The 16,967-nt window shown below is 36.4% G+C and overlaps 1 protein-coding gene across 1 annotated transcript in view; it reads left to right on the forward strand.

Annotated features, from left to right (window-relative positions):
- The window catches only part of USH2A (usherin), a 383,410-nt gene that overhangs the window by 267,266 nt on the left and 99,177 nt on the right, over positions 1–16,967 (forward strand). The window contains exons 42-47 of the mRNA XM_082050056.1: positions 1,973–2,095; positions 4,785–4,948; positions 7,045–7,254; positions 8,619–8,821; positions 10,472–10,584; positions 16,141–16,339. Of these exons, the coding sequence (XP_081906182.1) occupies positions 1,973–2,095; positions 4,785–4,948; positions 7,045–7,254; positions 8,619–8,821; positions 10,472–10,584; positions 16,141–16,339 (1,012 nt within the window). The remainder of the gene's footprint in view (positions 1–1,972; positions 2,096–4,784; positions 4,949–7,044; positions 7,255–8,618; positions 8,822–10,471; positions 10,585–16,140; positions 16,340–16,967) is intronic.

Below are 16,967 nucleotides of genomic sequence, written 5' to 3' on the forward strand. Positions count from 1 at the left end.
CTTCATTTCCTTCATGGTGTGCCATGCTGCCCTCAACAAGAACAACCACTGAAGCAGCTGCTCTGTACAGCATGATGGAGCAAGAAGTCTGCAGCAAGCAGAGTAGCAGCAGCAGCTGCCAGTGGGGGTGATTTACACATGATCACCATTCAGCATTCAAAAGGATTTTGATGCTTTTCATTACTTGACTATGAAATATATTGGACAGAATATGCCAGGACTGTTCCTAATAAAACTGTAATGATCTCTCTTTGGGTTCTGTTGACAGTGGAGAAGCACCCATGTGAGAGTTGTTCTGGGTGTATAAAGTCATCTGAATGTTTTGACAGCATTGGATTTTAATTAGTTTTTACTATTTGATTTATGAGGTTATACTCACAACTTCTGCAGCAATTTGATTTTGCATCACTAAGGTCAGTGGCACAATGCTTGTGTTTGTAGCTGTTGAGGATTATTCCCCAAACTCAAAGGCGAAAGTTGTTGGAGGTTACGCCTGTACATCCTTGCTGCCATGGGGCATAGGAAGTCTCAGCTGTCTTGTAGGAGAGCTTCTCAGTTGATTTCTGTTTTGGAAGCAAAGCAAAATCAATGTACGCAGTACCTATTAAATATGGGGTGGTGACCCACATCAAGGCATTCTGCAGAATGCTTAAACACAGAAGGGAACATTTTCACAAAAAGTGCTTAAAGTGAGGGTCTTTAAGATCTGCCTGAGCCTCCACATACTTTTGGCTGGAATTTAACAGTAGTACCTTAGCAAAATGGGGCAGGGGGGGAAGACAGGGACAGGGAAAGGATATACACAGCAGCTCAGCACTTTAGAGAATCAACCTGCGGATTTAAGTGAATATATATGCATATGACCCTAATTTGCTGGGCATCAGTGTAAACACCGTTGTAACTCTAGTTTGATTGAAACTGCAGCTCAGCATTGGAAGCAGCTCTGGTAGGAAGAGTACAAACATCTGGTGCCTTACAAGGAAAACACCTCTATCAAACTGAAATGAAAATCTTATTTTAGAAAGTCCTGTAAAATGTAATAAAGAATACTAATCCTAAAGATTTTGAACAAATCTATATAATTTTGTTTCCTTTACAGTATAGTTCTCTATGTAATCCCTAGAATGATTAGGAAATGTTATCCCCTTTAGTTTGTGCAGACATTAAGTGACTTAATAGTTGTTAAATTCCATAAAGGGTTTGTATAAAAGACCATGAAGAGTGAGTGATGCAGAATGGGTGACGGGGATGCTTCCTGAATCAGGCAGTCTCATGGCTGACCTGATGAAAGATGGGCTTTAGCCGACCTGCTGTTTGGAACAGAGACAGGAATGCAGCTTCAGATACCAATTAAAACCAGGATGAAATAATTTGGTCTTTCAGGCTCATATCATGAATCTCTACCCAGACACAAAGGTGTCTTGCTAAGGTCCAAAGATGGAACAGCTAACTCATTCTACACCAGTTTGTCACCCGTAATTTACACTGTGTTTTTTGGCAAACACACGTTAAACACAAATGCACGCTTAAGTAGCTATAAACAGTAAAATAGGTTTCAGCACATTTGCAAGAAAGAGACACTGTCATTTCATATTCTGGAGCAGTCTGTGCATATCAGATGGCATCAGTCAAGTCTGCATAAGACATTGTTACTAGGCTATTTGGACTTGATCTTCATAGCATTTCCACAAAGTTTAAAATCTGTAAATCATTAAATAAACTCATTCTTTCAAATGGAAGTGCTTCATTTTGCATTTTCAAAGTAGCTTTTTTAAGTAATTGAATGTTTTAAAACATGAAACATTGAAAAGAATGTTTATCTCAGAAACTTTACAGCTGTAAAAACAAAATAATGTATGGCTTAAAAAAAAACCACCACAACTGGTTGGGGTTTTTTGGTCTTTTTTTTTTTTTTTTTTGTGTAATAACATTAGTTGAGATAATCCTGGTGTTCGCTTGTCTTTTGTGTTAGATATGAGCTCCTGAGACGTAAAATCCAGCAACCACTTGCATCAAATCCCCCTGAAGATTTAAATCTGTGGCACAATATTTACTCAGGAACTCAGTGGTTTTATGAAGATAAGGGTCTTAGCAGGTGAGATTACAAAAACTATAAAAACAAATGCTGGCATTTTGTATAGTGTACGTTTAATAGTTCAAAGTATTTCTTGTGTCTTTATGTAGTGAACATATTAATTATGTAATGAAATATTTTTTGTCATCATCTTTGTTATTAATCATTCTAATATGTGGGGATTTATTATTAGTCTGTTATTCTTGACTCATATATTGTTTTGCTCTGAAAAACAAATGAAAATAAAGATCCTGTGAAATTTTAGCATTGATATGCTCATGCAATCAAACCATTTAGATGTATGTGTACATACGCTCTAGATTTGTGTGTGGGCAGAGTCATCGCACCTGCAGAATGAATGTTTGAAAAGCCCTAGATGGGAAGCTTTTCAAACTTGGTTTCAGCATTGTTTTTCTTATCTGGTTTTAAAAGTGCAAATTAATGATCACTTTAATGTCTCCAAAGGCAAGAAAAGTATTTATCACACTCACGGCAGATCTAATTTAAGGGCGGCTTTGTGTTAGCTTCATTATAGTTAAATGCAGAGTGTTGAGAGTGGCGAAATGGAGGGTGAATTCTGTTTCTCAGTATGTGTCAGACCTACTGTGTAGGTATAGAGCAAGGCATTTGCTCTTGATCAGTCTTAGCTGCCACATCTTGAAGTCAAGCCTCCTGTCCTTAAGACAAGCCAACACACATATTAAGAACCTGTAATGGAAGATTCAACATGGATTCTGCATTGCTTTTTGTAGGTACAATGTTAGGATAGCATTTGTGTGTGGTTTCAGGATGTGTGTGTTTTCTGTGCTTGTGTGCTGACGTGCTTTATGAGGACTACATGTCAATCATTGCCCCTCAAATATTTGTATGTTGCTTCTACTTACCGTGGTAAAACCTGTGTGAGCATTCCTCCTGAGCACGGTGTGAAGAGGCAGAATGTGACCTCTGCTCCAGACTGTTTTATAGACCAAACCAAGGGCTCCAGCCTCTGGTTTGTCACTGCCTACTTGCTGAGAGTTTCTGCTCATTTTCATCCATTGCAATAACTGATCATGCAGCTGTTTTTTCACTCCATCATGCCCCAGTGTCCATTTCTTTCTTTCAGCTGTGTTTGAAATTCCATGTAGGGTTTCCTTTGGTTTCAGTGCTGATGTGTGCAGCAGTTACATTAGCAATTCAGGGGGCGCAATTAATTCTGACAGGACCTAAGTGAGAAGCCATTAGGCATAATGACCTTTTGGGTTGAATGAGCTATGACCAGAAAAGTGTGTCTAACCCTTGGACACACCTGAACACTTCTTATGGGCAGGTTTCTGCAACCTGCAGCTATGTTTTTGCAGTCAACAGCTTGGGATGATTTCGTGGCTGGAGAGAAGATGTTTCAGAGAAACTCAAGCCTTATTTTTCACAGAAAGAAAATCCATATATCAGCATCTCTTTTAATTTGTGTCATGTTTTAAGCATGTTTCAGAATTAATGAATTTTTATTATATTCTTGACAGAAGTCTATTTTAACAATGATGCCTTCTTCTTTTCTAGTAGGCTAAAAGAAATTTCATCTTCATTGTTGGAAATATGAATCAAAAAATGAATCTCAAATTTTTATCATCAAATTAGAAGACTAGATCCCATTTCATTTTTATTGTGCGTTTGCTACAGTGTCCAGGGAAATACTACATGTTTGCAAGTGACAGAAAATGCAGAGAGGGAAATAAGATACGTTATGTATATTGTCACCATTCTACAATGCTTACAGTTACAACCGGAGATAGTGAGCTCCCATTAGTTTGCTTTCTTCTAAGTGGCGCTGTTAAAGCTTAGCTCTGTTGAAAGTCAGACTGGATGGCTGCATAATATGAGGTGCTGGAACAAAGCAGTTGAAAAAATAAAGTAAAAGTAATTGCAGAGTGAGCGACTTTTCTTTTTGTAGTGAAATCTCGACATATTAGGCATTTACTGTATGTTCCTTTATTGCATTTGTAGATATTTATCCCAAAGTGCTACAGCTTCAGTGAAAATTTGAACAAGATGATCCTGTGTTTCCGTGATTGCACAGTTTTGTGTGAGGCTTTTTATGATGAAATTAAGTTTGAGATTATGAAATCCCACTTAAAATACATTAATATGCCATTTGATATAGAGAGATGAAATTATGGAGTGACAGTTGCTTAGTTTACTAAATATGCATGAAGTATTTAATAATTCTGTGTAAGTTGAATATACACAGGTCTGAAGAAAATTAAATGAGTTTGCATTCCTAGGCACTTTTTTTTTTAATGTTTTTGCAGTGGGAGTCCTGGCTGTGTGGTGAATCACTTTTACAAATGAGACTCTGCAAGTTAAAATCAATGGCTTTCCCAAAAGAGGAAAAAAGCCTCATTTGATTAAATTCTGATCCAAATTTTGGCAGGTTGCCACTGCTGTAATTACATATTGAATTGAGCTATAATCTCTCAACACCTCTGAAGCTACAACTATGAAGAAGTGAAAGAATGTGTTTGATTTTTGTTATCATGTTAATGGTGCTGAATTATTTCCAAAAAATAGACACCTCTTATAGAGACTTAATTGGTGTAAACAATGCAGCTGATTTTTTTCAGGCTGGGGGAGGGAGGAAACCACAGAACTTTGGCACAGGCAGAAGGTTTACAGCAAATGTTTTCTACGTCTGTGTTTTTCATTCCATTTAATTATTTTAAAAATGTCTTAGGTACACAACATACGAGTACAAGCTCATAGTGCACAACGAGGTAGGATATACATCAAGTGAAGAAGTGATAGCTACTACATTAGCAGGATTACCAGAGAAAGGAAGTGTCCTCGGTGCACGTGCTGTTAATCACACTGCTGTAGAAGTGGAATGGTCACAACCAAGTAAGTGTGCTTAGTATTTATTCCAATAACTAGATGTTAACCTGCCATCACTTATGTTAGCCTGCCGTGCTCTCATAGGAAACACAGTCCTTGTCTTGATTTATCATATACCTAAGCGTCCTTGAAAGGAGAGGAAAGAAATAGGAAAAAAAGTGTGCCCGTTTTGCTATTTCTCACTCATGTTCGTATTTATTATATGCTATTTCTGCAAAATGAGAATAGTGAAAGTGAAGAAATAGTTAATGCAAACTCATGACAAATCTATGAAGTAGTAGTAGACAAAATTCTATTGTCTTTGTGGTATACTTCATCCCTTTGTATAAAAATTTACAAATATTTCCCTTCAGGATGAGAGAATCCCCTTTCTCTCTCTTTTTGTTCTGCTCCTTAAAATGAGTTTAGCTAGTTTCTCTAGTTGGTTTGCTAACACAGTAGTGGGGAATTTCTGCATGACTTACATGCAAATGATTTTATAAGGACTGGATGCTGAATTGCAACAAATGTAGTCTCTTTATTTTATAATTGCATGACTGAATTAAGCATGCTTTTAAAAACTGACAAACGTAATAGATCTGAAGCAGCTCACTGAAGTTTCATTACCTTAGTAATCTAAACCCCTGACCTTCTAAATGTAGGTAATGCAATCTGGTTTTATTTTCGTTCATACGTTAGAAATTTCCTTCATGTATGTTTGTGAATACAAAGGTATAACACCAAGACAGGGCCATTCAATATTTGAAAACCTTATCGTATTTCATTACTTCCTATGTGGCAATAATCATATTAACTACTTTTTATACCTAAATTTGGTTGTCAAATTATTTTCTTCTTTTCTTTGGGCACTTGGGAGTTCTTAACGTAAGGCTATCTTTCTTTTTCTGGACAACTTCCTGAAGATTTCAGACTTGTAAGGATTTAGGACTTGTATCTATACCACTTAAAATAAAAACAAGGTATCACTTTCGATTGGGAATTTCTATGACAAAACTGTGTATTATTAAAACTGAAACTATGCTTTTGGCTTTTATCAGTGCTCTTTCCCAGTCCGCTGAGTCCTGTTCAGTGGTACAGTGTGTCACCTAAAGCAATATGTATTAGTGCTTAAAGTTTTTGCGGTAATTTTTCTTTTCATCTTGATATTGGAAAAGCAGGTGCATTTGATCAGATCTGAACTTAAACCATTTGACAAAGGACAGATAAGATAATAAACTACATCTGAGTTACTAAAATGGGGGAGCAAGATTTGTCTGGAATCCATGTTTATGCACCAGCTCAGACCAGTGAATTTCCTTCCCTGTGTAGCCAGAAAATCATACTGTTTTTTTCCTTTCTTTCACTGGAGAAGCTAGTGCTGGGCAAAACACATTTTAGGAAGAAATGTGAGGAGTTGTTTTTTTTCCCCGTAAATGTAATACTTCTGAAAATATTAAAGGTTTGCATGTAGATGATGCTATCATGCTTGTTCCAAAATAGTAACACATAGATTTTCATTTTCACTATGGCCAAAAGGCTGTCTGTATAAAGGTGAATGCAGCTATAATTTAAGGCATTTTTACTTGGCCCTTATTCACAGCTAGAGGACAAACACAGGTATTGAGTACTTTTGGTATGGAGGAGTGTTGTTTGATGGGAAGGAGCAAAAAGGGAAAAACATCTTTGATGTTTCCAACTTTAATTAGTGCCATAGAGCAATCTGATTTGCTCTCTTCCTTCTATCTGCGTGAAAGCCATCCTTTCACAGCGGCAAGCTGCAAGGTTGGCACACCACTGCTAGCAGCCGATTTCCCCTATTAATTCATTTACCTCACAGATTCCATTGTCATCATGGGGATGTCTAGAGAAAGAAAGCTTTCTCCAATATTAGATAGGATGGTGAACTGTTAATGATTTTGACAAGTTTGGAAGAGCAGTCTGCATCACTGCTTATAAGGGTGAAATTGAAGGCAGGTAATGGAATCTTCATTTGTTTTTATTTTTGTTATTTAATAAGGAAATCTAAATAAAATTTGTTTTTCTCTTCAAAGTAAATGTTGTTGATAAGAAACTTGCTAACTGAATGTTTGCCAGTTGACCTCCCAGTGTTTTTCCTTTCTTAGCACTACAAGATTTGCAAGGAGATGTTGCATATTACACCCTCTACTTGAATTCTACTGATGACAGAAGATCTCTGAGGATCCAGGCTGATGTAAACTCTGTAGTCATAGATGATTTGCAGCCCAACACGGAGTATCAGATATTTTTTCAAGTTTTTAACGGAGCCCACAGCATCAACAGTGAAGTTGTGCATGTGACTACCTCAGATGGAGGTTGGTTAGCAGTGTATTTGGCTTGGCTTAAAATCTGAGAATGAAATTGATTGATTTTTGTTAGGGTTGAGATCAGTCATCCTTCCATTATAAAATTTCCGGTATAAAAGGAAAAAGGTCTAAAACGCTAAAATGCTTAAGTGCTGCTTGTCATCATGTGGTAGATCAATAAACGGTCCCAGTGAGACAGAGGCAAAAGCTCTAATAGCAGATATTAACCCAGTTTGTTCTCATCTTCCCCTGCATACTCCTGTCTGCGTGCACTAAGTTGGGAACTGAGTTCATATCAATAAATGGTGGAATTTAGAAACAATTAATGGGTTTTTTAAAAGATTTGCTCTGTGAAGCGATGTGCTTTTGACATGACAGTCATACACAGGGCCTTTCCTGACTCACAAGAAACTCCAGGTGTAAGTTCAGCCTGTAAGAAAATTCTTTATGAGTCATTTTTATGTCAGTGGGCAACTACTGGGGGGTTGGGGAAAGGGGGAGGATGAAATAATAATAAAAAAATGTGCATGTGAAATGTGTTTAGAATGGTATTTCTAATCTTTTTGCTTTATAAAGTCTCATTATAAACATTATAATATCATTACCTCAGAAGCAAGTGTTCCAGGTCATTAGCAAAGCACTTTAAGTGAGGATTCCATTTCCTTACTGATGCCGAGGGTCAGCACCTTTTGTTTATAAAATAGAATGGATCGTAAGGGCAATTTTTCAACTGGCAAAGATGGGTACTTATGATAAAATAGGTCTTTGCATGGTTATTTCTGATATGCTTAGATAATTATGTAATTTAACGCTAAGGAAGGTGTGTTTTTTTTCTTTTTTAAAATAAGTATTAGACCTCATCATTACCTATAGTAATCAACATTCAAAACCATTTACATAATGACAATATTGCATATTGCTTCATATTGCTTCAGCTTTGAGGCTGATAACATCACGTTCCACCAGACACAAAGTATTTTGGTCTCAGGTTTTGCTTTCCTCTTTTTTTTCTTTTCTTTTTTTTTTTTTTTTTTTTTCTGGAAGGATTAGGATTGGGGGGCACATTAAAATAATATTTGTATGTTGGCAGTGCAGATGGGTGAATAATTTATCATCATATCTCACTGGCCACATACTACTGATGATTGACACTATGTTGCTGGTATAAAGCATTTTACCATCAGCTCTCATGGTTTCTAACTGAGAGTATAATAAGCCAATTTACAGAAGACTACAGACTGTGATAACTTCATCAGAGGGAAGCAGATAAGCAGTGAACCCTTTGCTAAACCTAAATACTAATCTGCATTTGGTTAAACAAGTGCTTTTGCAGAGACAGCTGGAGTTTATTCAGTTTCTTCCTTTATTTCTAGAGCCTGAGGGCATGTTCCCTCCAGAGGTTGTCATCATCAACAGTACAGCTGTACGTGTCATCTGGACATCGCCTTCAAACCCGAATGGTGTTGTCACAGAGTACTCTGTCTATGTAAATAATAAGCAGTACAAGACTGGAATGAATGTGCCGGGGTCCTTTATTTTAGCAGATTTGTCTCCATTCACTGTATATGATATACAGGTTAGAATCTCTTTTCTGGGTTGTGTAAGATACTTTTATTTTACATAAAATATGTGTGTTTCCAAGCTGAATATTGTTTCACGAAATTCTTTACATACATGGACATATATTTGCACGGATGTTTGTGTGCATATACATACAAAGCATATTTTAGGTCTGTGTACACTTTTCGTAATACAAATTTCCATTATCTTTTTTCAAACCATCAAAACTCCATTTACTTTCCCCTAAATGCTCTGTGCTACAACATTAGCAAAGCCCCAACATATATTACAAGGAGGAAAAGATTCTACTCCTACTCATTAAAAGAAAATTGCAATTGTTTTAGAAACATCAGGCATGCATAATATATCAGCACAGAGAAATAATGATATTGCATTTGTCATCCTTTTATCATTTTTTTTTTCTCCTTATCCTTTTAAGGAAGAAGCAGAGCTGATCTCTGAAATCATAGTAGTACTTTTTATGCTGTTAATAAGTACAATATTTTTTCTTTGCTTTTCACTTTCCCTATCTTTGCCCCTCTATTCATATATATTCATATAATAGAAGGCAGAATACTGTGTGCAGAATCAAAAAAAAAAAAAAAAAAGGAAGGATAAACAATATCTTTCTATTCTTAAGTGGTATTTATATATTCAAGAAATGCAGTTTGACATTTAACTGTAACTATTCTTGTCTATTTTGTTCAGGTTTACTTTGCATTATATATGAGAAGGACTTAGTAGTACCATGTATACTTTGGTCTGAAAATTTGCATCCAGTTACTACATGCCATAAATAAACATCACAGACAGGCATACCGTAACAGATTTCTATGTTCCAGCCCCTCTCAAACAGCAAACCTCCATCCACGCATACCCATATGACTCTCTGAATGCCACTCGGAAACACATTTGTCTTTTCTCAATAACAATGCAAATTCCGTGTACTGCCTTACTTATAGACCCTCTATATTAATTTACCGTGGCCACCTTCTGTTGCTTGAGATGTTAATTATTCTTCTCTTCTGCTTTCCAAGTCTTTATACTGGACTAATATAGGTAAAAACAAAATAAGTTGGTTTAATTTTTTTTCTTTTGATTCTTTTTCTTCTTGTTCTGGAAACAGTATTGAATTGGATGCATGTGCATCTCACTGGAAATTTTATGGCATTATCTTTCGTTTTTTGTTTCCTTTCATTTTGAGCAACTTCTCTGTTGACAATACAGCAGCAATGTTAGCATCCTTCACTAGCTGTTACATGTTGCCTTTGCTTATTTTAATTCCAAGAATTGAAGGAATAATTTTTTATTCCTGTGGCATTTTTCGTAACTAAGTGTATGATTCTTAATTGTATTTTTCACTTTTAACTTTCCAGGATAGACATGAAGGAATAGAAAATACTAAGGAAAAGTTACCCTTATATTCATGTTAGAATATATGGTAGGTGTAGAAAACTGACTCAAGGCCTAAAGTCAGAGTAAAAATGTGATATAGCACAGTATGTCTCTGGCAGATATAGTTATCTCAAAACTGAAGTATTTTTCTGTCTGTATGGAATCTGTTGAATTGAAAAGAATGAAATCTTGGGCCAGGAGAGGAGTCTAAACAAGTAGCAGAGCTGAATGATTTCTGCACCTGAGAATGTGAATCTCATCTTCTCCTCAGATGGAAGTCTGCACAGTGTATGCCTGTGTGAGAAGCAATGGGACCCAGATTACAACTGTGGAAGATGAGCCAAAGCAGCTGTCAGCACCCATTATTCACGTAACTGGCTCAAGGTACTATGCTATAGGTGGCTTTCGTATATCAGAGTGATTTGTAGCCAGAATGGGGACCAGAATGTAAGGTTGTCTTCTCTCAGTTGAGTAAGTTGCATACAAGAATTCAGTAAGCACTTTGAAAATGTTTCTCATGGTGGTTTTTTTTTTGGTCTTGGAGTTTTTGGCCAAAAGAGCAATGGAAGAAATCTCACTCTTTGTTGAATGTACACACCCATCTGGGTGTTGGTGTGCTGTGATAATAAATAAAGCATAAGTGGAAGTAGTTAAGAGAAGAAGTGTAGAGGAATGAAAATTATCACATTTTGCTGTCAGTTAGGAAGAGGAAGATTAATGCTTGGGGAGCAATGCGATGCTGATAATGGAAGCTTGGAATAATCATGGGTAAAAAAAAGTCACCTATCACAACAGTAAGAATTAGGAAGCTATCTTAAAAGGCATGCATATCTATGTCTCCTTGAACCACTGTTTGCAGTCTGCCTATCCGCTGCATCCACAGGCATGGGCAAACTTCTTAATTGTAAAGGGAGCATCAGATTTGCAGTCCTTAGAAGCAGCCAAATGGTAACATATACAGTGATTATTTGTGAGTACATGTCTTCCAAAGACAGACTAAAAATAAGCTCACTAACACATTTTTCAGAATTACACCGACAATAACACGGTTAGCCTCCTCTGTCTATGTTATTGTTCATGTGATTTTATTACACTTTTGGTGGATTATGCTCATTAGCATTTGTTTCTTTCGTAGAAAGAATTTTTTGTTTAATAACAAAAATCTAACATCTGAGCCTTCAGAAATGGCTAGCAGAATTTATTTGCTTCTCCACTCTCTTAAGGATTTTGGTTTGCTGTTTATCATTTCTACATTTTGCTTGAATTCAGCTTTTGTCTCTGTGTAAGGGTGAAATTAAGCTTGCTATTTTTCTGTCACACAAACAGATATAGTCAAAGCTTGTTTGATGATAAGAACTCAATTCAGGATCTCATCTTTTGCCCTTGGCTTTAACTTATGTATGCCTTTGTCTGTATTGTCTGTACTGCAAACACTTATGCATGTTTCTGCTATTATATATAGACTAATATGTCATAACACATGAATGCAAAAGGATCAAAAATGCCTTCCTACTTTATAATCTGCTCAGCCAGAAACAGACTCTGTTTCTACACTGCCTTTTCCTACATGTCATATTATCATCAGCTGTTCTTATATCCCAAAAGAATACTAACTACTGATCGATTGCCCGGACATGTCTGGCCGTGGCCTACACGTGCCCCGGGTAGTTCATTTATTTGCCACGGTGGATTTGCTAGAGTGGAATTTAATCAATAGCTAATTCATTAATTCTGGTCCTCGAGTATGTAGGGATTGTGCAGTATAAAAATGACTGGCTGGCTTCAGCTTTGATTGAAATATGACAAACACTACAGCTGACAGCTTCAGCAGGTGCTGGGCTGAATATGAATTTTGCTTATTTATCCTCCATAAAAGAAAAAGCTTGGGCAAAAACACCCACAGTTTGTGTAGACAAGAGGACATATTAATACATATCTGTCATCAGACAGAGAATAAAGGCATTTCTAGAGTATAGGCTCGTGGGATACCTAAGATATAATACAGACTGTGCAGTTTCCTGTCTTTAATTGGAATCACGGTGTTTTTCCCTCTTCTGAATCAGTTTGGGGGGCTGTATTATTGATGAAAATGCTGTAGGATAATGTCTTTGTAGCATTCACAAATAATTGTTTTAAAGTTTGCCTCAAGGTGCTACATGACATAAATTATAATTTCACCCCCCAATTTCTTAGAAGTCTTTCTGATAGCAGCTCCATTCACACTGTTCTAATGAAGGTTATACCATTGGAGCCATTACAAATACCTTACTTTTCCACCCCTTACAGTTAATAACTCAGCTTCAGGCTGAAACTTGGCACAAAAGGTCGCAGTCATAGAAAGATTATTTTATAATGCCAAACTTCAAGTAGAAAACAGTATAGGATCTGATTCTGAAGTCTGATTCTGGTGTGTTATGTTTCTTATCTGGGTTTGGGGATGTTTTTGAAGGGAAGTGGCTTCGGCCATCATTAGGTAGGAACAGATCCTATTAATATCAAGTATGGTTTTTTGTTTGTTTTTTGTTTGTTTGTTTTTGTTTTTTTTTCTTGTTTGTTTGGTTGGTTGGTTTTGGTTTGGTTTGTGTTTTTTTTTTTTTAAATTAAGACCTAAGAGTTTGTCTCTGTGGAGAAGTAATGTATTTTATTGCACAGATTAGAAAGTTCTCTGAGTACCTCATGCACATGGATGCCAACTTAAAGTTTGTCTAGTGGATTAAATTTAATTTCTCTTTAAAATACTTCTTTTCTTTCTTGTGTTCTTTGTAATACAGCATGCTTAATTTTCTCTTAATAGTAATACTTAATAGCAGCTTTGTTCCTTTCCAAATACTGAGGCACAATGCAGACGGACCCTGCCAGAAGTTCTGTTCAGGGCTTAATTAAAATGTTGATGGCTCAGAAAACACCATGTGGCATAAACTAGGGAAAATCCTTCAGAGCTTCATGAAGAAAGAGAGGGCCCATTATGCGCATTGGAGGAACCAGAAACAGTGGTCAGGTTCTAATGCAAAGCTCAGAGAAGATAAGAGATAAGACCATGGGAGAAAATCTGGGTCAGTTATTTTGTTTGACGTTCAGTGTCATGGAGCTTCGCAAGGTTTCCATTTCAGATGCTGTTTGTGGGTGAATGAGCTGGATTAATTAACATGTTAGTAAGAAAGATTTTAGAGCAAACTGGTAAAACATTTACTGATAAATTGTTGGGATGATGGTATTTTCGTAGGAGTTCTAAAGGATATGATAGTGTGAAACTACTCAAATATGATAGTGTGAAACTACTGTGCTGTGTAAAATATCCTTTACATTGGTCTTGGTACTGGAGGAATGGAAGATGAGACATTGTGGTTCAGGGGAACTAAAGACCAGTAAGTCTGATTTTTCATGCTGGGAAAATGAGTGGAAAGTACAAATAAAGTAAGAGATTCCTAACTGTGTGAGTAAACATGAAATGCTGGGGAAGATTGTTGTGGAGACACGTCCAGGCAACCTATGGCAAGATGATCAGAAATAGCTAGAGGACAGGCAAAACATAAAGGTTTCTCACAGATGCTTAGTTCTATAGCACTTTCCCTAAAGTGTTCAAGATAGTGTTTCCATGGAGGAAATCTGATCACTCTCTCTACCTTAATAATGGGAAAAACAAGGCATAGAAATATTTTTTCTAAGAAGTTTATAGTGACAACAGATGCATAATCCTATTTATCAGACATTCTGTACTGTAGCATCTTGCCTCTCTAATTACGTTAGGACTGCTGTCTGTGATATAGCAGGTAGTTAACTCTTGTGCAATAATGCTGAAGCAGTTGCTCAGTGTGTGTGATATCCTGATGAGGAAAGTATTTTATCTAGTGGTCATTAACAATAGCAGTGTTCCCTGTCTTAAGAATGTCAGGTGAATCTTGTAATCTTTCTGTGATTTTTTTTTTTTTAATTCCAGCTCCTGAAGTCTTTTAATCTTAGATTTGATGTAATTTTTAAAAATTTAACACTTGGATGTGATGAGACTAACACAAATACATGCTGAGCCCTGCAAAAAAGACAAACGTTCAAATCATTGCATCAATTCTAGGCTTAATTTGAAATTATTTTAGAGAGAAATATGACTTGCAAAACTGCAAAACCTGCGACAATACTTTGAAAATATACACTTGAGCTTCTGCATGAAACATGTAAAAAGCAAATAATTCAAAAATATGGCTGGGAATGTTTTCTTTGCTCCTACGATCTATACTGTGCAAAGACCAGGAGAGAGTTACAATGGCATTTATAAAGGTTGAAGTATTACCCTTCTTTTCCTTTTTATCTTTTTTTTTCTGAAGTTCATACAACATATTTTGCTGTTTCTAAGTTTTTAGGTTAGCTCTTCTAACACTATTTAAAGGTAGACCTGTGTGCGTGTTTGTGTGCATGTGGTAAAATATGCACTGAATACAAAATAGCCATGTACGGAATATGGAATTAAATCTATGGTTCAGATGAAGACCTTGGAATTATAATGGTGACACTACAAGTCTCCTATTCATAGGTGACATTAATTCCTGTTCTGCAAAGGCTTATTTCTCTGTCTATTCCTCTGTTTATACCTCGAGGAGTGAAATAATAGTTCAGTTATTTTTATTCTGGTAAGATGGCAAAGTTTATCTCAGCAGCTGCTGTTTCACTGTAACATCTTCAGTTTAAATTAATGCTAATTTATGATGTCACTGGCATTCTGACAGTGGCTGTGTAATTGGGACATGGAGATTAAAAAGAGATACTTGGAGCCTATATTATGCAATGTTGTCAATCCTCCTATTGATCTACATGTAGCAGTAGGATCTCTGTCTCTCTACCCAAAGGGGGTCATAGTGAAAGAAATTTGTGTCATATGCAACATTCCACAGTGATTATGCAAGAAATTATGTTTTCATTTGAAATACCAATGTAAAATGTGTACATTATAAAAGAGCAAATTTATTTTTCAAATATCCTTTCTGACTTATTTTGTTAATTGTAATATTAAGTGAGATTTTGGAGCCACTATCTGCACCTTATTAGTAATGACAGGCATGCTACAGTTTAACATGATTTTTCCTTTAAGATACTTTTTTCCATAAACTGATTATGGTCTGTTATCAAATCCAAAATCAACAGGATTTTGTTTTGGAGACAGTCTTATGCAGGCTATTGCAGTCATGCTTTTGTGCTCAAAGTCAGAAATCTTGAGTCTTAATTGTGATAAACACTTGCATTTCTTACTTCTACTTTTATGTCAATGAAACTGTTTAAACACAGAACTAGTGCTTACTGACACTGTGATGAGTTCTTTCTTTTAATTCTGTGCTGAAGAATACAGTCAAAGCAACTTTTTTTTTAATGTTTTTGAAAACAGATAAAAGGCAAGAAGTATTCAAATCTGTTCTAAATGGTGACTGAGCACACTGTAAGTGAGCTGCACTGATGACAGCTCAGAGAGCAGGAGGTGGTCTCTTGCCCTCCATCTGCCCGTCCTCTACCAGGTTCTTATCTGAGAATGAAATGATCACACCAGCCTGGACAGTAGTTCATGTACACCTTTGATAGAGCATCAGGAAGGCATCCTGAATCCTTTCTCCTACCACTATTAAAATATTAGAAACTTTTTAACACATAAGTTTCCAGAAGTGTGAATGAGATTTCTTTTAAATAGCAACTTTTAAGGACTTTGATTGCATCTGTCATTTATTTTTCCAGATTATTAGCACACATTGACACTTTTTTTCAAACTTTCACACCTTTCAGTTATTAAAGCAGCTGTGAAATTCACCATCCAGAGGAACACTTGGGACACTTCAAAATATTTCACTGCAAGTGATCTAGTGTAAAATGGAGCTGTTACATGCCAATCCTTTGATGTAAGTATCCATAGAAACATAAATTATTTCAGTAATTTAACAAATGTTACTTTTCTTCTTATTGTAGATCTCTTCAGATCAACTGGGCATCACCAGGACAACCAAATGGCATTATCCTGGGATATGAACTTTTACGTAAAGCATGGCAGAGGTGTAGCCAATCAAAGACTCCAAGGAGCAGCAAAAGTAATAGAATGTGCATCTCATTAGAATGTAAACAGCATGAAAATATCTGTGGAGAAGTGTGTTATAATCCAGAGTTGAAGGTATGCATGAGTTCTTAAGCTAGCGATGCAATAAAAAATAATTCTTTTAAGAATAAGTGTGTAAATCAAACCTCTTCAGGTATCAGAGGAAGGGAAGTGGAGGATTCTGCTTCTTGTTATATTTTAAAATCAAGGCTCTGATACATGTCTTGAAACTTTTAAAACTTGAAGCTCAATACAGGGATATCTCTGCAAAAATCTCCACCGATGTATATGAGTCAGCTGATGACAAGTGATTCTGTTGTCTTAAGTCTGTGATTGTTGACTTAGTTTCTCCTTTCAGAAGAAATGAACTGGTTAGCATTTATGGATGTGTCTTGCATTAACGCTTTGGTTTGGTGCAGTTCTGAAGTGAATCCTGAGATTGTTTTCATTTGCTGCATGCTGCTTCAGGGTAGAAGCAGCTTCAATACATGCAAACTAAACTTCCCTTGCACAGGAAGCTAAGCCAGAACCTGTGTTTCAAAAACCTTTCAAATATGCTTCAGCTCTGGATGGGGATTTCAGGCTCCCACTCAGTCTGTGGACCACCTCACTTCACAAGCACTTGTCTGAAGTTTCTCCCCTTCAGAAAGCTTTGCTCCACATATGTAGTGCAGATGTTCATCCCAAGGAATCAGGCTGTATC

This window comes from Streptopelia decaocto, assembly GCF_964273445.1.
Source record: "Streptopelia decaocto genome assembly, chromosome: 3".
NCBI lineage: Eukaryota > Metazoa > Chordata > Aves > Columbiformes > Columbidae > Streptopelia > Streptopelia decaocto.